The 19,917-nt window shown below is 38.8% G+C and overlaps 1 protein-coding gene across 1 annotated transcript in view; it reads right to left on the bottom strand.

Annotated features, from left to right (window-relative positions):
• The window catches only part of sorcs3b (sortilin related VPS10 domain containing receptor 3b), a 67,111-nt gene that overhangs the window by 26,655 nt on the left and 20,539 nt on the right, over positions 1-19,917 (bottom strand). The window contains exons 3-18 of the mRNA XM_042501844.1: positions 18,520-18,619; positions 18,178-18,336; positions 17,260-17,333; positions 16,365-16,429; positions 15,607-15,725; positions 13,837-13,926; positions 12,555-12,734; positions 10,369-10,515; positions 9,377-9,479; positions 8,938-9,014; positions 8,740-8,831; positions 7,811-7,918; positions 6,399-6,516; positions 6,086-6,219; positions 5,400-5,513; positions 4,364-4,535 (exon numbers count right to left, since the gene is read on the bottom strand). Of these exons, the coding sequence (XP_042357778.1) occupies positions 4,364-4,535; positions 5,400-5,513; positions 6,086-6,219; positions 6,399-6,516; positions 7,811-7,918; positions 8,740-8,831; positions 8,938-9,014; positions 9,377-9,479; positions 10,369-10,515; positions 12,555-12,734; positions 13,837-13,926; positions 15,607-15,725; positions 16,365-16,429; positions 17,260-17,333; positions 18,178-18,336; positions 18,520-18,619 (1,852 nt within the window). The remainder of the gene's footprint in view (positions 1-4,363; positions 4,536-5,399; positions 5,514-6,085; positions 6,220-6,398; positions 6,517-7,810; positions 7,919-8,739; positions 8,832-8,937; positions 9,015-9,376; positions 9,480-10,368; positions 10,516-12,554; positions 12,735-13,836; positions 13,927-15,606; positions 15,726-16,364; positions 16,430-17,259; positions 17,334-18,177; positions 18,337-18,519; positions 18,620-19,917) is intronic.

Raw genomic sequence — 19,917 nt, forward strand, 5'->3', positions numbered from 1 at the left:
AGACTTTCTACATAGGTTATAATACTAAAGTGTATTGTGCAAAATATCATCACAAAGTCATACTATAGTATGTTGTGCAAAATATCACCAAAAAGTAATTCTTTGGTATGTTGACGGAATATGGCATGCCGTTCAAAATCACATAAAATCGTCACACCATAGTATGTCGTCCAAAATGGCTTAGAAAAGTCATAGTATAACATGTTGCCCAAAATGGCAAAAAAATGTCACAGTGTAGTATGTCGTTCAAAATCACATAAAAAAAGTCATATTACAGTATGTCGTCCAAAAAAGTCACAGTAAAAAATGTAGTAAAAAATAGCATTAAAAAGTGATCATACTGCAATTCATCCAAAATTGCATAAAATTGTCATAGAATAGTATGTCATCCAAAATATCATAAAAAAAGTCAGTACGTATGTTGTCCAAAATGGCATAAAAGTCATAGAAAATAATTGTAGCCCAAATAGCATAAAATCTCATATTACAGTACATTGTCCCAAATAGCAGAAAAAAGGTCATAATATCGAATTAAATAGCAGAAAAAGTCATTGTACAGTATAAGCACTAAAGAAGCTTAAAAAAGTCATAGTACAGGATTTCAACCAAAAAAGCATGAACAAGTTATCAATAGTTTGTCTAAAATGGCAAAAAAAATATCATAAAATGGAATGTCGACCAAAACAGCAGAAAAGGTCTTAGTATAGTTCATCGTCCCAAATGGCATAAAAATGTAAACAGCATAATAAACTGAGAGTATGTTGTGCAAAAAAAGTGTAAAAAAAAAGTTCGACTACAGTATGTCTGCCAAAATAGTATAAAAAGTCATAGGATAGAATTTCAACAGAAAAGGCATACGAAAGTCATAGTATCATATGCTATCTAAAATACTGCAAAAAGACATAAGTATAGTTTGTGGACCAAAGTAGCATTAAAAAGTCACAACATAATACAGTATGTCACACAAAATTGTGCATAAAAGTCATAGCATAGTATGTTGTCAAAAATAGCATACAAAGGTCATAGTACAGAATGTCATCAACAATATCACAAAGAAGTAAAGGTACAAAATGTTGAAAAAATGTCATAAAAATTTTTCATTTAAACAGTATCGTATGTTATTAAAAATGCCATGCGGAGGTCATTGTATCAAATGTCATCAAAAATAAAAAGCCATAACAATACTACAAAAAAAGTCAAAATATGATATTAGTGCTGGGTATTGTCAAGAACCTCATAATTCAATTCAATTTTGATTCTTTGGATCAAGATTTGATTCTATTCAGTTTGATTCTATATTGATCCCATTTCTTCAATATCGATTCAATAATGTGCGTAGATATCAGAAATACCCAGATAATTTATTAAAAAACCTTTTGTTATTTGTTAAATAAGGTGTGTATTATTTGTATTGGTTTAGAACAAACTGACACCAACACATATTTTCTATTACATTATTCTTTATTTAACAAAGAATAACATTTAAAGTAGCAAGTGCACATTTTTGCTGGGGCTGAACCTGCAGCAATAAAAGTAACAAACATAAAGGTGCTGTAATTTAATGGAAAAAAAATTAAGTGCATGAGCACTTAAATACAAATCTTTTCTTTGAGTCAAAATGTAAACAGAAGCACACACTGTGCTTATTTTTGAAAAAAGTGCAACTATAGTTAGGCATAGAGAGTACCTTAGTTTTGGTCAACACAGTAACTCAAATAGGACTGCTGGACATAATAACAGATCAGTGAGACCTTTAACGTATCATGAACACAAATACAAACCTTGTCTTTATATCACTCATTGAACATTGAATGAATATCTGAACCAAGCCCTCCATTTATAGTTGGATACAAGACATGCACATGTAGATTTTTGTGTATGAAAAACAGCTAGTCTACGTGGCTTTAGTGCAATTCTCTGAGCAGTGACAATATCACCAGCTGTTGAGGAGATACAGAGGTACTGTTTAGCTTGGTGAGACAAAAGGGTGTATTCCCCCTCATGCTCTTTCCACCAGCTGAGTGGATTGATGGAGAGTGGCACTGGTTTTACCTCTTCGTACCTTGTCACCTCGATTAATGCCTTGTCATTTGTGTTGAGTATATGTTTTGCCAAGAAGATCAGCTAGAGCACAAGAGTCTCTTGGTTTCTTTGATGGAGGGACAGGATAATCTTCTTGTTCTTCCTGCTGCTCCAGTTCTTCAGCAGCCTCATGGTCTGCTGCATTTAATTGTCCACTCTGCTGAAAAAAAGTAAATGCATCACATTACTAAAACATAGTTTTATAATATAAAAGTAATATTCACTAAGACAACACAACAAAATATTCTATGTGTGTGCACACAGTCAATAACTTTATTCTCTATGTAATTGGACTTAAATAATTTTCATCAGTTCTGGGCTTCATCAGCTGAGGCTACATAGAGTTTGCCCTTCAGGTCCACATATTTAAAAATGAATTCATTTACATCAAAATAACATTTTTTTCCAGATCATGAAATTCTTATATAAAATTACATACATTATTTGTAAATTTATTTTACTACATATAGCTGACTTAATAGTATACAGTAAAAAATGTTTTTAAAAAATACATGAGAAAACATGCCTTTAACATTACTATTTGATGTAGAACAATGTGTGTACATACCTTGACTGGAGGTCATTGCACACAGCAGACATCACCTCCCTCACCATCATAGTCATTGAGGGCAGGCAGCATCTCCTGCATGAGTCTTGCTTGGAGGAGCGCTATGACCGACAGAGTTGGCGTGCCTTCCTGAGACATCCCTAGAATGGCTGTCTTCACTGGCCTCAGAGCCTACACAATATCCTCTGCTGCTGTGATCTCTGCCTCTGTCAGAGTGCACAGTTCTTTCTCAGTTTTTTGTACTTCGAGGGTAAGTAGTGCAGCTGCAACAGCTGGCTGCTGCTCCAGGAATCGTCCCTCCATTTCCTGTAGGCTGATCCAATGCGTCACTACATCAGTCAATAATTTGTGCTGTGGGAGGTCCAGCAGCTTTTGTTTCTTCTTCAGCACATGACTGGCGGACGTGCTTTGGTGAAAGAAACCGGAGATGCGCCTAACTCTGCCTAGAAGGCTTGCGATGGCGGGAATTTTAAGTGCAGCTGGCGTGGCCAAATTGAGAGTATGTGCAAAGCAGCCAACATGCAAAAAATCCAACAGACTTACAGCACGAAGCATGTTGGCAGCATTGTCAGTGACGATGGCCGGTTCTTTCTCCTTGAACTCCCATTCATTTATTGCTTCAACAATAAATGACAACAAGTCCCCTATATTGTTTCCTGTGTGACTTGCATGCATTACTCGAGTCTGCAGAACATCTGACACTAATTCCCACTTTTTAGAAATTAAATGGCAAGTGATGGTTACATAGGGGTCCGTCGCTCTGGAGGTCCAACCATTGCAGGTCAGTGCCACATTCTCTGCTGATTTCATTGACTTGACGACAGCTTCTCTCACCTCCGTGTACAGCTTCTGAGTGGCAACTTTTGTTAAGTGTTTTCTTGTTGGTATGGCGTATCGTGGTTCCAGTGTGTGTACCAACTTCTTAAAACCCACGTTTTCCAAGACACTGTAGGGGCGCAGGTCCTTACAGATGAAGATCGCCACAGACTCAGTTATTTTTTGTGCATGCAGAGCTTGACCGCAGTTTGCAAGGATTTGTCTTCTTGCATTTGTTTGTTATCCATGGCTTTAGTGTTTGTAACGGGTAGCAAAACATCTGCATGATGTCGGCTCAAATGGTTGCATAGATTCATCGTATTGTTGCAGTATTTCAACACTGACTCAAACAGCTTGCATATGACATGACTTCTGTTGACTTCCTTTGTTCCAGTTTTACACCTGAATCCAAAATGTATTCTGATGTCGGCTTTTAATGTTGTTGGCGCTGACTTTAACATACCGCTGCTACCCGCCACGGTCGCAATTTTGATAAATAAACAGCAGATGCTGTTTAGGGGTCAGGTCAATCGGGGCCTCTGTACTAGTGCACTAGAATAATACAATGTTAATCACACTACTGCAGTGTTCACACTGCCCCCACAGGAGCAGGGCGTCATTACAACGGAAATAAATGATTTCAGGATTTTTTGAATCAATATTGAATTGGGAGAAAAAATACTGCAATGCATTGATGAAACGATTTTTTTACCCAGCCCTATGTAGTATGCCATTAAAAACTGTCATAAAAATATTTTTCTATGGTATGGCTTTGGTGAGCCATTAGCTCACACCCAAACTAGTCTTGCTCATACTTTTTTTATTTACCCTTCTAAAAAGATACTAAAACTACAGCTACTACTAACCCTGCAGTGACTTTGAGGCAATACAACTCACATCATCAAGGTAGATCATGAAAGTGACGTTGCTTCCGACAGCGGCACTGAGCTCTCCTTGACTGGTGGACAGCCGGAGCCCTCGTGGTGGTCTAGGACGACAAGCCTGTCTCCTAGGCGAGTACACGTTCCTCCCTCCCTCCTTACAGTTATTGGACAAAACTTTACGATACCTTTGAAGCACAAAGTAAAAAAAAAAAAAAAAAAAAAAGTTTTGTCATAAAAACTTCATACATACATACATACATACATACATACATACATGTATTCCAGTGCTTTGCATTAACAAAAAATGAAGATCTCATACTGCAATGTTGATATACTACTATGGATTAAACTTCACATAGGGAAACAAGATGTTTTTCCAAAAATGTAACTTTTCCCCCCTTTTTGCATGTTTCTGGAGCTGTTTCACCACCACCCAGCATTTCAGTCAGTCAATCAATCATTTATTGGTCACAGGAAATTATACAACTCTAGTAAAATGTCTTCTCATCAGCTCCTCTAATTTGTGCACTGTATTTCAGTCCTTTTTTGTGTCTTTTTACATTGTTTGCTGCTGCTTGCTTTATAATAGTCAATGTTTCCAGATAGTTCTGGTAATCCATGGTTTCTGGTTGTGGAATGATTTAACTGTCCACACATCCCCATCCCACAATTCGCATTAATAAATTTATTTTAATGCCTACTATGAGCAACTCCTCATTTTCAATTCTGCATTTCATATCGGACAAAAGTGTCCATCAGCAGCACACAGATTCACAGTTGCGTGCATACTGGCCTCTTTGAGTACTCTTAATTTTGTCACTTTTGAGTGTGAACACGCGTCACACTCAAAAACAGCTTAGCATCATTATGTATTATGGAATTGGGACAGAGTCAGGTTTCTTTTTTTGGGTCTACTCAGAGGCATTTTTTTCCTGAACCATTGAGGAAGTGAGCCATTATTTCCTGTTTTGTTTTCAAGATGACATGAAAAACAAGCTGGAATGAAATAATATTGTTTTGTGATGGACTGAACATTGGGAGCCACTTACCCTGTGCTGTTAAGAAAGCTTTGGCTGGTGCTGCAGCTTTTAGCCGCACCGTTTGGATTAAACCAAAAAGCAGGGGAGCACTTCCCGTCCGTCTGGCGTTCCCACCCATAATCACTGCCAAAAAAGCACAACATTTCATGAAATGATAAACAGTGCTACTCAAATAATCTACAAGCTTTTTTAGCGGGCCAAATGCTTTGCAGTTGGCGCTTCGTGGCATATTTTAAGACCATAACTAGAGACATGATTGTCAGACAAGCAGGATCAAACAGAATTTTAGACAGATGGATAAAAGATATTTAAAATTAATTTAGTGATTCATTATTAATTGAATTCTAATAAGTCACTTGACATTATGCAAATTGCAGTAGCACGATGAAAAGTTCCTAACTCCCATCTACAATTTCAAAACTATAATTAGATTCGATGAATGCAGTCATATTGGTTCACCAGTAAATGTGCAATATAAGATGGATATTAAGGCATATGAAGTTCTGCAAACTGATACTTCTGTTTTTGATTACAAGTGTCTACAAGCAGCCATAATTAAGTACAAGTGAATTAGATGCTCAAAGGAGAGGGGCTGTTTGGTAAACATGTAATGAGAGAAATTAAGGATCACTGAGGATAAAAGTCTCAGTTACTGTATGGTCCCAGTTGGGAGAGCTGAGAGAAGAAGTCATTACCATTCAAAATCATAGGCTGTGCAGAGGCATGGCTCTGAGGAATAGATCCTCGAATAGTCCTGGGCCAGCATGCAACGGTTGCCTGGCCTGCGCTTCATATAGATCTGCTTCTCACCCATCACACACAGCTCTCCCTATCAAACACAGAAAGAGATTATCTAGGTTTTTGCAAGACTGAAAGAAACTGGTAAGAAATGAGAGAGAAAAGTAAAGATTTTTGCTTGTGCTAAGCGAGTGTTCTGTGTTTACAGACGATGGACAAACATGCATCTTTTAAAGCTGACAATAAGTCAATAAAGTTTATTCCTGTTACCTTGTTGTGCAGGTGCCACGTCTGGTAATCTCCATCCATGCATCTCCTGCTAAAGAGGCCCTTGTAGTCGATCTTGATCAGCTGCCACTCTGACCGATGACTAAAGTGTCCAAAGAAACTGTAGAATGATTAAACAAAATGCATATTTCAGATGAGATACAAATATATAAGCTTCAGTTGTGGTGGTACAACAACAGCACCTCAAAATCTGAAGTCAGACATTTATACTGAAACGACAAACATCAGGTGGACATTCTTTTGTTTACATCCACATATGAACTAATTCTTCCATAATGGCGCGGCCAGGAAAGGGGCATGTCTACCCTGATGCAATTGCTGGCCTCCCACTGGTAAAAATAATTGGAGGGCAACATTACTGCCTTTAAAGGCCCAGACACACTAAACCAGCATCAAAGAACTAGTGAAGGCCAACTGTTGCATTGCCTTGGTCTCAGCCAAAAGTTGCACTTGAACACACCGCAAAGACTGCAACCAAGGGCCAACTAGTATGTACGTCGTGCGTCTGTGGGAAGGGAAAAAAACTCTCCATGCCAGCAGGCAGTGATAGTCTGTATTCCTCTTTGAATAAAAGAGAAATCAAGGGTCAACAGGACAATTTATGCAATGCGCTACTTAGACCGGTTAGCACATTAGGAACACAACCTGATGTTGAAAGAACAATTGATACCATGCATTAGTGAACAAAAACACAAACAATTACAAACAGTTGCTGCGAAAGAGCTCAATGGCTAAAAAAAAGTTTAATATAACAAGCTTGTTTTTCGATCTCACACCTTCCTGACTTAAACCATTTGTTTGCTTTCCTCACTTCAGAGTGATTTCATTCCCCGATGGGCTTCGTCATCTCTGATGCCGATTCAACAATGCTAAATTGGCCGAAAAAAGGTCAACTCACTGACTAATGCCAATGGCGTTGGATACACTGCAAAAACTAGGGTGCCAGATGCTCACCGATGGCTTGACCTTGACCAACGGGCTGACCATCTGCTTGGTGTGTCAGGGCCCTAAGAGGCAATGGTGCACCACACGCTAGTGTGAAGATATATAGGTAGTACCATCTTATGAAATAAGATAAGCTATGGTATCCAAAGGTAACAACCATGTCAGCAAAGCTTGCTGGAAAGAGGGCTAAATACAGTCCAAATTTTGAGTGAGAGGACAACTGGCATGACTGTTTTCAAAGGAGTCCCTTGACCTCTCATCTTGAGATATGTATATGAAAAGGGGTTCTATGTACCCGCAAGTCTCTTCTAAAGTTGAGATGAGTTTCAGTTCATGATTTTCAGTAGCCTCATCTGGCCACCCCTATGAAAAATTTCAAAGGGCGCCAATATTTTCAAGTCTGATAATATTTTTTCCCTGCTGCAATGCTTCTGTGTGTCTCTGCTTACGTGATAATGTGATTGTCAGATTCGGGCTCCATTAAAACTCCATCCACATACAGCGGTGCCAAGGAGAAACTGTGACGGTCCCATTTTTTTCCTTCGTCTAGACTGATCCTTCAGGAAAAAAAAAACAAACAAACAGCTGTCAACGCATGAACATCTGTCTCTCTGTCCATCCATCCATGTTAATCTCTCTGCAGCTGCAAAATATATTACTTTCTCTATGCATATAACATAAAACATCACAAGCACAGAGGTTAGCAAAAAGCGAAAAACAAGGCACAAAGAAATATGACAAAAGATTTCAGGTGATTTAGCTTTTGCCACAGTTGAAAAATGAGGCCCCTCAGATTCTCCTCAACGTGAAAAACTATCTCGACACCGCGCTGAGCAAAAGAACAAATGTTCCTCGGCCCAGGGAAATTTTTTGAAGGTGACAAAACAACAGAGAAGAGAGATATGACTCTGGTTGTAACATTAGAAATAGATTTGGGGGGTTTCAAATCACCTTTCCTAGAGCTTAATCACTCTTGACAGGGCTGTAATGTGCAGGGACATCAAAGTAGATAGTGTTACAAAGCGCCCACAATACGAGGGACTTATGAGGGCATTCTCAGTCTCATATTTCCACCCTGCTCCACTTTTCATTTACATAAAAGCACTCAAACCATCAGATCCAACCAAGAGTACAAAGCTGCAACCGACTCTCTGCTGTTGGAAATGATTCTGACAGTTCTGAAGCCGCAGTGCCGATACAATAATCATGTCCCCATCAGCATTTCAAAACATTAAATGTAATCATACACTGCATCAAACTTCGGAAAAAAACCCCCCGAAATTATGTCTGGGTAATTTCCCACCATGAATGCAACACCTACAGTTTCTACCTACACTAATTATGATGTCAGGCTTTGTTGAACAGAAGCTACACCTACCATAAGTGGCGAATAGGCGTAGCTGCGTGCAACACTGCCAGCAAAGCCCCTCCATTGTCAAGAAACCAAACGTTGTGCTCTTCATCAAAAATCTGTAGCGGTGCACATTGAAAAACATTTGCTCAACTCATGATGACAGCACTCTTTCAATATGAACACATAATCTGTTTAAGGTGAACGCATGCAGCGTGGACCCACCTGTCTCCAGCTATTTCCTGCATCAGATGTTATAAACATCCCAAGGTTGGTGGAGGACAACTCTGTTCCGATATTCCCTGAGTACAAAAACATGAATAATTTCCCTCAGTGTCTATTTACATAGCAAAGACTCGCACAGCACTCCTATATGCACAATCACCTGATATAATCGTTAAGTTTGTGAATCTGTGCATGTCCTCATTTTCTATTGGAGGACACATTTATGACTTACTGCAACCTAATCATCTCCAAAAATATGAGATTTAGGAGTTGAAGTTCCACTATCTGATTTCAATGACAGAAAGAGGGCATCGTGTGATTCGTTTTGTGTGTTTTTGTTGCTGCTCAAATGCATTTATCTGAGAAAGTGGGGATCTTTCTGGTCTAATCTGATCAGTTTAATCTATAAATCAAATGCACTCCCTTTAGGTAACTCTACCTGTAGCCACAATGATTCCTGGCACCGACTTCTTGCTGGTGATGGGCCCGGACGTGTAGGGATTCTCCGACATCTCCAGATGAAGATGCAGCGAACAAAATGGCTGTCAACAATAAAACGGATTCTAATGGAGCACAGGTTGAGACAATATGTATCAGACAGATCTTTGGCGGAAGCAATTATAATTAGCTTTGCCTTCAAACCATGCTTCCTGTTGAGAGGAAAGTGCTAACATTCTCAGATACCATTTATAAAACAAAGATTCCTCTCATCTCCTCTGCCTGGAAAATAAAAGACAGAAAATGGCTGAGAGGACACGGAGGGCATTTGAATTGTTTCACTCTAAAGCAAACAAGGCATGTAATTAAAATTCCCCAAGATGCACTGATAAAACTGGCAAAATTGATTCAAATCATCTTCACTCATCTCTCAGACTAAAGCGTGCTGAAAAACATCAATACAGCTTTTCAAACAGCAGAGGTTGGAGGGGGGTCAGGAAACAGAGAAGAGCATAATGGTCATCTGTATGACAAAGAAATACAGTAACCTGCTATTAACTTAACAATGAACATTTCTTCAAACAGACTCTAAAACACATACTGACTAGATTAGAGGACTATTGCACATGCTGAATAACAACACGGCCGAATAATGTAATTCAGTGTAATCTAACATTCATTAGTCTGGTGTGACTACAGGTAGTAAATTGAAATCACAGAGGTTAATGGAAAGTCTGGACCCCTGAAACTAAACGCGATGACACTCTGTGCTTTACACTGATAATAAGAATATTCCAGCCGAGCATCTCCTCAGCCATTTAGGAGGCTGATGCCGACACTGGCGCCTCGCCCCACGTAAACAATCCTCTGAATCAAAGAACATCCAAAGCACAGCTGATGAGGGTGAAACATTTGATGAATGATATGTGTCATAAGCTTCATTTCGCATGAATAAGAGCATTCATTCACTTCTGCCCAAAGGCTCAAACTCACCAGAATGCAGCGAAGGTCATTTCCAGCAACATCAGTGGCAGGAGCTGGCAGCAGCGCCCATGTTTGTCCCTTGTTGTATGTGATGAAAGTCTTGACATGGCCATCCAGCAGTTTGTTGGCGAGATACATGCCGTTTATCCCCTCGACCTACAAAGAGAAACAGCTCTCACTATCTGACATACTTTCAGGATGTAACAATCATATTCAAAGGGTTTACTTCAATTAGCTGATCAAATGAAAAATTAATCAATTCATCATTTGAGCTGCGGTGGGAGAGTATTCAGACACTGACGTTGACAATTATTACATATGAAAGCCTGTAAATGTAATCATGAATAATCGTTTGGAGATGTATGATTCACACATGTTCTTGGTTTAGATATTGTTGAGGACCCTAAAGTCCGGTGTGTCTGAAGGTTAAGATACTGCAAGATCAAGACCTTGTAGATGTTTAGACTCCAATGTTAGAAATGACTGTATGACGTGAAAATTATTCTTTATCACTGTAAATCATTGTTCTGTTACTTAAAGTTTTTGGTATATCTTTGTCCATGCACATGCTGTACCAAGAGTTTCTCAGATCCAATTTGTGTTGTTATTAAACCTATATATTCATGTAAGATCAAATGTGGCTCGAGTTCATTTTATCAGTCATCAAAATGAAGATTGACAAGAGCACAAGTTTTTTCTACATCAGACCCTTTACTTAAAGTGACAATCTTGAGGATTTTTGTACATATACAAGTCTGTTTAGTCATTTTCTACTGCTGAATGAGTTAACACAATGATGATTGAGCCTTTGGCCAACTGATTTAAGTATTGCAATATTTGCAACATGTCTTCAAGCAACTTGTACATTTAAATCCGAAACGTATTACTATACTTATTATTTACGGGTTATACCTAACCCATTATCACACATTTTCATGAATAATTTGGTTATAAAATGAGACAATGGTCATTTTCTGAACTTTTCTGACAGCAGATCAGTTTGAAATATAGCAGCGAGTAATTGAACAGTCAGCAGCAGCCACAGTGAGCTGTTAGATGAATAGCAGTCGACAGGCTGCACACCTCCGACTTACAGGTAACCAACTTTCACTTCCAATGTGCCCTGCAGTCTGCAGACTCATGCAGCATAAAATCACATCAAGGTTCCCTAACAAAAAGGCCAATTATTGCTTGAATTCTTGTTGAAAAGGACAAAAGTTTTTTTTTTTCCTGCTCTCAGAACTCTGTGACCTAAAGTATTAAACCGCATATGCTGTTACCACCATTAACTACAGGTGCTTCCAAATCAACCAGGACTGAAATCTTTGAGACTGCCACTAGAATAACTACTACCACAGTGCAAAAATACCCTGTTACAAATAGAAGTCCTGCTTTCAAAATGTTCATTAAGTGAAACTATGAGTATTATCAGCAAAATGTACTGAAAGTATTAAGAGTAAAAATATGTCTGTCAGTGTCATTGTTTTGTTGATGTGGTGTCAGAAAAATTGAAAAAATAAGCTCCAAACTGAGAAAATTCACATGAGCGCCTGTCAAGTTGGGTCAACAACTCAGAAAAGTCAGGTATATGAGTTGCTATAGGAGCTGGTTGTGTTGGAGACCATTTTCACTGTTTTATATATTGCAGTGTAGTTTAATCTGTAATTATACACTATGTTTTAGAAACATGTACTGTCAGTAAAAGAACTACAACTGTGAAATAAATGCAGTGGAGTAAAAAAATAGAATACTTACCTTGTATTTTGTCAAATTATAGTTGCATAAAATGGAAAGGCTCAAGTAAGGTACCTCAAAATTGTACTTAGGTAAACTATGAGTATATTTACTTAGTTTGAGCGTTTGAGCTTCTTAAATGAGGAGGATTTGCTGCTATTTCATCACTTTAAAATAATTATATTTTTGTTTAAACTGTTTATCAGACACAAATTAGTAATTTGAATATTTCTCCTCGGGCCCTGGAAAGTGTGATTCAGCATTTAAAGGACAAAATGACTAATCAATTAATGAAGAAACTAATAGCCAGATCAACTGATAATGAAAATAACTGGTAGTTGCTGCCCTACAGTCTAAGGTTAGTACACAGACAAATGTTTTCCAGTGCTATGTGAAATAACTGAAAGGCGCATTAGTGTTGCAGTGACAGCCGCAGCCCTTGAACAAGACTAACTACGTACCTTATAAAAGTCAACCAGAAGGTTACCGGCAGGTCCTCTGCTGGTTCTCAGGTTCTCTAATGAAAGGGTAAAGTAGACCCCCGGGGAATCTGAGATGTACAGACTGTAAGTGTTGTTCTGATTCCACTCCTGGACTGCAGCAAATACCTGTTTCTCATCTGTGCTGATGATATGCATATCCTGCAGGGAGGTAACGGAGAGAGCAAGACAGACAGATGGAAAGAGACAATGACAGCCAGCAAACAAAAAAGAAATTTCTTCAATTTTCAATTCAATTCAATCTCTACGAATCAGAAAACAATCATTCTGACTTTTATGATAATAAATCACTTACTATTTGACAGTAATTTTTTGGGCTGACCCAAATGCTCTGATCATGGTAATTGTAATGCTCCGTTTTTTGGGGGGGTTTTTTGTTCATTTTAATATGCATACATTTCACAGATTTGCAATAGTTTCAAAATTTGTGAAGGCAATCCCCAAAAAAGTTGAGTTCCAGATGTGCCCAAAGAAACTGGCATATCACAAGTCTACAGCGAGCTTGCAAATTACCTGAAAACTGTAAGTAACAGCTTAGCTGTCTTGTAAAGTATTCTTTTTTTAAGGGGTAATGTTCTGGTAAGCTGGTTGGTCATTATGCTTTTGTCTTTGGTCAACCTTTTTTTTAAATGTACTATATAAATAAATCTGACCTTGACCTTGTCCAACCAAATTCTAATTGGTGGGGAAACTGTTGGTGTTACTATGATGAGGCTGTGTGTCCACAACACCATTTTTTTTCCCCCATTTAAAAATGATAGCTGCCGTTGTTGTTCAGTTCGATTTGTCCTCTGTGATGGTTGGTCTTTGTGGTATTTGTTGCGCCCCCTCTTAAAGGCAAGTGTTAATGTCCTACATCAGGAAAAAGATACACTTTGGTGGAAACCTCTAACAGGTAGAGTGCACCGAGCGCACTGTGGCTGATTTAGATTAGATTTAGTTTAGCTATTTTAGTATTATAGAGATAACATGCAGATTTTTTCACCCACTGACAGATCAGTTAGCTGAAAAGTAAGTAGAACTTCAGTTGACCAAGGTTTTCTTTAGTTGATGACAGCCCTGCTTTTTAAGCTAAGTGATCTGCATTCAACAAAGTGGCTAATTGTCACACTATTTTGGGTGAATCAACTGAAAACTAATATTAAAAAAAAATAAAAAAGCAATCATTTTTGTCAGTGCAGCTTTGATGTCCAAAAACTGATATTCAGGACAGCCTTAGTTATTTGGTGTCTTTGTTGCTTACCTTTGGAAGACAATATTTAGGTAACTTCATCCTCTTGAAGGACTCTCTCATGTAGGAGACGAAGTAGCTGGCTCGTCCTGATTTGGTTACCTTTGTAATGAAGTCAAAGAAGCTTTGTCATTCCATAAATAGACCACATATACATATTTTAGTGTTGCTTCACCCAACACCTTGTTTTTCTCTGTTTGAGGTCAGCTTTTATTTGCATTTTGATTGATGCCATGAGTTTTTCCTACACAGAGAGGACCATGACTGTCCGGAAAATGCAAAAACAAAATTGAATTCAAGTTTTTTTGGGTTTTTTTTTTTGCGAGACAGAGCCACATCCCTAATGTGAAATGAGGACATGAAGTTAAAACATCTCCTGAAGGAGGTGTATTAATTTGCATTGCATGACTGACTTGAGTAAAATTGCAAGCATTTTTTATCAACAGTGTCGAAAGCAGACTGAAATTACAAGCACAACAGAAATTATTATCATTATCTCAATTAGTCTGAAGCTAAGAGGCACTGAAAATCGTCTTGGCTTTATCTACAGTGCGTCTTGAAGATCTTAATGCACTACCACTTTCCTGTCCACTTACAGGCAGGGCAACACTACTTGATTGCTTATTTTCTAATCAACTAGAAGGATGGTGTTTGTCCCCCAACACACTACATTAGGGCTCTAATGGAATAATCTATCGAAAATCAATGAGCTGCATTTTCCCAAGCCACATTTTTGAGGATGTTGCACTTGGCTGTTCCTCCTCTCCCAAGAGACTTTGGAGGTGTTGAAGACTGCTTATTTCGTTGTAGCCCAATCGATAACCTCATTACTCTTTGTCAAGTTAAATCCAACTGCCCCGAGCAATGAAAGTCACAAGAAAGTCATCTGTGCCACCACAGCGCCGCGCAGACACTCTCTGTGTCCAGTTATTTTCACCAGACATCTTCCTCGTGTCTGCCTCCGCCTTGACGGTCAATCTCATCTCAGCTAAATGCAATTTGGTGCATTTTATTGAATCACCATTTCTGAACCATGCTGTGATATATTTTTTTCATACATTTTCATTCTTACATCGCAGCCATTCCAATCAAGTCTGTGGATTAAGTGTGTTGAAAGTGAAACTGGGTCACCGCTAAAGTATTGCTGCTGCAACATCATATCATATCAAAAGATTAAATCTGTGGATAAATGAAATAAAAAAAACAACAGCAAACGTTTATTCAAAATGGAAGAGAGCAGAGAGGTTTACTACAAACACTCCGTCATTTGATTTTTATTTTCTTGAAACTTAGCTGGAGTCTAACAAGGATGACCAAAATGCATCAAGGCTGACCAGCAGAGAGAAAATTACTTAGCTGGGGATGGAAATCAATGACAGCGGAGGGCATGTGAAAATTAAATTTCTAATAATGACCCTGACTGCCTCTCTCTAATTGGGAGTCAAAGTCAGAGTGAATGGTAATCAGGACACCTGTCTATTCACAGGTCCTTAGCCATGAGATCTCAGCTAGCAAACACATTTTGCAGGGCATGGAGTATGTCTGTGCGGAAAGTCAAAACACTGAGCGTGCCTTCACATGAACGAGACAAAACATAATCAAAACACACATCAGGCAAGTGGGGAACAGGTGTGTTGGGGGAAAGCCATTATGAGGGTTTTGATGGAAAAGCATGAACATGACACCAAAATAAAAAAAAATAATAAAAAACAAAGAAAATCTGATAGAGACTGAAGCCTTTGTGAGAAAAGATGAAGAAAAGAAATGTATTACTACGCAAACCTGTGTGAAAACGTATTCATCCTGCACGACCAGTGAGTTGGTGTCAACATGTCCAAGAAAGGGGTACAGTCTGCTGCCTTCTGTGCAGCGCTGTGCTCTGCATTTCACGTACTGAGCGCCTGGAGAGAAGCGAAAGGAAATCAATCAGAAGTAAATTACAACCATTTACACCTTTAAACTGCACTTTGTATGCACTGGAGCTGCTCTTCTATATGCATATGCACTCTAGGTTCACAGTTCTGAAACAACTGAAGCTTTAAGCTAACTGCATAAATAATGAAAATATTTAACAACTACTGAGGACCCTTTTGCAATCCAAATTAGCAGAGATTCAAGACTGATGCAGTACTTGCAGTGTGTCACGCTACAAAAAAAAGTTCAGGATGTTTCTGTGTAAGACTAGAGGAGTTTGTATGCTAATTCAGAAGCAGATTTTCTCACCACAGGAGGAATATGAGTATCTGTTCCAATGCAGGAAACCCCTGTAATTGGTTTGACAGAATATACCATGCGGTTTAGAAGGGGGGGAGTTGAGGTTTGTCTATGGGACACAGGGGATAGATTAAAGAGAAAAAACATCCATCAACCCACTAAAACTCTCCGTTTTTGTCAGGAGACACCTATTCTGCTATACTAGACTTCAGAGACCAATCTGAACAGCAGAACAGGTCTCATCTTCCCCTTGACCTCACTCTAAATGAGAGGCAAGGGGGTCCTGTGGGTCCTGCTACTGCGGCGGACTGAAGTGCAGCACTCACGGCCTTTCGCGATGCGCGTCTCGATGTGGACCACATCTGATTCTCTGTCCAGCCCCATTACCGCCCTTGAAAGAGCGTGAGAGGGAGAAGATAGAGGAGGAGGAGGAAGAGCAGAAGGAGGTGGAGATGGGGAAGAAAATGAGAATGAGATAAAAAAGGAGGGGGAGACCGGGTATAACAGCTGTAGATGGACTCACATCCCCATAGAAAGATGTTTTTATCTCCTGTAAATCAGTCAGTGGACAATCTGCACCACAAGCGGCAATTAATCTCAATTCGCCAAAGCATCAACACAGGAAACAAACATCAGCTATTCTCAGAAATATCCACCATGGCAAATGTGTGTTGTTATAAAATCTTAGGTGGCTGCAACATCATTTTGAAAAATAACTATCTGACATAATGTGCACAAAGGAATGGTCTTCAAGAGCACAAATAATGCATTGTTTCGGGTGCCACTCCACCTGCTGTGCCGTTCTTATTTATCTAACGTCTCGCTGTTCATGCATGTGGAGAGGATGTCCTCCAACCAATGTCCTTTCTTTCACGGCTAAAAACCACTCTCGGGTTTGACACATACCATGACAAACAGGGATAAACGGGCTCACATCAATATTCAGCGCCTTGTGCCCGAGCAGTCGAGATTACTAAATGACAGCGACAACAAAAACAGCATGTCATGTTTGTGCTATGGAGAAAGAAGCACAATATTCCTTCAGGTCTACGTGACGTGGATGTAATCAGTTTTGTGCTTGACTGCCATGCGAGGCGGTTGGGGGGATTGTTTTTTGACAAGAGGTCAGTGGATACTCCTGGCAACACAGGGTCATGAACACTATCATTATGCAAATTACAATCAATCAAGTGTACAAAAATAGGATCCACGTAATCGTACCAGTAGAACCGGCCTGGCATCACGTTGTCATGGACAAGCTGCCACTTCCTTCCAAAGTCCATTGAGCTGTACAGCTGAAAGATAAAATTAGGCCGGTGTTCATCACACTTAAAGTTTTAAGAGCCATCACCAAATCTACAGCAGAATCTCATTTTTAAAAAGATTAACCTGTTCAGATCCCCTGTCCATTCCAAACAGTCATAACTCTTCTGGGATGTCTACATCTATGATTACTGTCTTCTGATTCCAACAAAATGCACAGACTTATCTTGCTCTCACTTATACACTTGCGGACTTTGCTGCTTTTATGTGTCTCAAAAAAGTGTTTACGAACAAGTGGCTAAATGCAACTACAGAATGTCATTACAACAACAAACGCCTAACATTGTTTCAGTGTATAAATCATAATGTTAAACAAAAGACATTGTTTGTTTTTAGACTGTATTTAAAGTAAACATGAGATGTTATATAACATCTATATGTGAAAATATTCTATTAAAGATTTTCATCCTCAGGATTTTTTCAAAAATATCCAATGGATCTGATTGTCACCAGAAAATAAACAGAGGAAATAAAGTTTGAAAAGGGAAATACTGATCTGATTAAGTTGATGCAATGTGTTTTAAAGCATCACTTTAGTGAATGATATGTTAAAATTCTATGAAAAATAGATTTCACATATTTTACAAACATTTTCTATTGGAAAAAGATTTCTCATCCCTCAAAAGGGACATAAGAAAAATCATAATTAAGTATCCTAATCAAAATATTTTTGCTAATGATTTGTGGTTGCATTTAGAGGAGAATTCCACAATTTCAGTATTTTTTTTGTGTGTAGAGAAAACATTGGGCCCTGAACAGTTTAAAAACAGGTTTTAGCATCATATTATCTTCATTGTGGATTCACTCAGAAGCTACCTTGCTGTCATGACTGTAGGCCAGTATCCAGTTCTCCTGTGCAGGGTGGAAGAGCAGGCTCAGGATATTGAAGTTAATGGGATACTTCTCAAAGCTTGCCCCTTCATCTGAACTGATGAGAACAGCGCTCTCTACCTCTGGGTCGCTAAGCATCATTATCTAAAGTACAGAGGGCCAGACGAGGGATACGGCATTAGAAGAGGGAGAGAGTGAGCGGTAGAGAGAGTGAGACAGAGATACAGTCATTTGGCAGCAATTTATATAAAAAAAGTGTAATTTGATGTCAGGACTGAGCTTGTGAGAGATCAGACAGAGAGATAAAAGCAACAGGGAAGTGCTGACCTTCTGTTTGTTGGTCGGGCAGACGTACAGGTAACTTAAAACTGTCCTTGAGCCCACTTTGTCGTTGAGTTTGGTGTAGGTGCTTCCATAATCAGAGGATCTGGGCAAAATCAAAACAAAACAGAAAAAATATGTTGTATGTTGGATGAAAAAATCCATTAGAAACCTGCCTGAGACAGATTTTAAAGCACCATACCAGTGAGTTTGGCAAGTTTTAGCCCATTAACTGCAAATCAGTTATCCTTTCGCGTGACTGCATCTCCAAAGCATACCATACATTTTTAGATTGATTTTCTACCTCTCAGGCAGCCTTTTGCTTTATGGAAAGAAAATCAACTTGCAGAGACTAGCTTCATGCTAATGTGTTATTTTGTTTTTGTTGCTCTTGTAAAGCACTTTGATGCAATCCTGCAAGAAATGTGCCATACTAAAGAAGTGTGCTGTCATTACTCCAATAGCTGTCGACTGTAGGTGCTAAAATTATAAAAAAAAAAAAAAAAAAAGGACCAAATGGTGAGAAAAATAACATGGAAAAATGTACTCACTAATGGAAGAGTCTGCTCTTTATTCAACCAACATTTTTCAGCAGAGGGTGGCGGCTGAATAAAAAGCGGGGCTTTCAAGTAGGCAGTTAGTGTTGCAGAGATATATTTTACAGAATGTTCTGTGAAAACAGACTGATTAAACTGATAACTGTTGAAGGGACCCTGCAGAGTTTTTGACCATGGTGAGAAATGTTTTGATCAATTTGTACCCATTTTGTTTGTATTCTGTGTTCTCTTTGCAGCATTTCCAACGACTTTCAATAGAAAGTACCTAAAGATTGCATCACAAGCTTATTTGCATATCCTGAACATCATTGTAAGCCCAGTCGCCAGAAGATGATGTTGGCATTGTATGCATGTTTAAGACATATCATTTGAACACTTCTAAAGTGACGTAGTTCTGATTATATGTATATGAGCTGACTTTATCATCGTAGATTGAATAATCTAGTTTGAGATCAACAAACAACAAAAACTGCTGTTTTTGCCGGGCATCTGCGCCTTTTCCAGCTGTGATGGTGGCACCAAAACCAGGTTTAACCCAAAACATGTATTTTTACCTAACCGTAACAAAGTTGATTTTCTGCCTAAACACAACCACACGTAAACTACCACATTGTTTAAACATAAAGTTTCAAATTATCTGCTAAATAATCTTTACAAACAGATTGTGCATGTGTTCGTAGAATCTGTAGGTGATGAGCAAGATGGCATCAAAAGTGTTCTGGTTTCTGTTTGTGGCCAGAGTGGTATTGACCAATTACTTTTGAACAGCTGGTAAACAATTAGAGTGGAGAGTGAGAATTTACTGGCCAAAATGCAATTTTGCAACTCATCAGCTATAGTCTGACAA

The sequence above is a fragment of the Plectropomus leopardus genome, chromosome 15 (genome assembly GCF_008729295.1).
Source record: "Plectropomus leopardus isolate mb chromosome 15, YSFRI_Pleo_2.0, whole genome shotgun sequence".
Classification (NCBI taxonomy): domain Eukaryota; kingdom Metazoa; phylum Chordata; class Actinopteri; order Perciformes; family Serranidae; genus Plectropomus; species Plectropomus leopardus.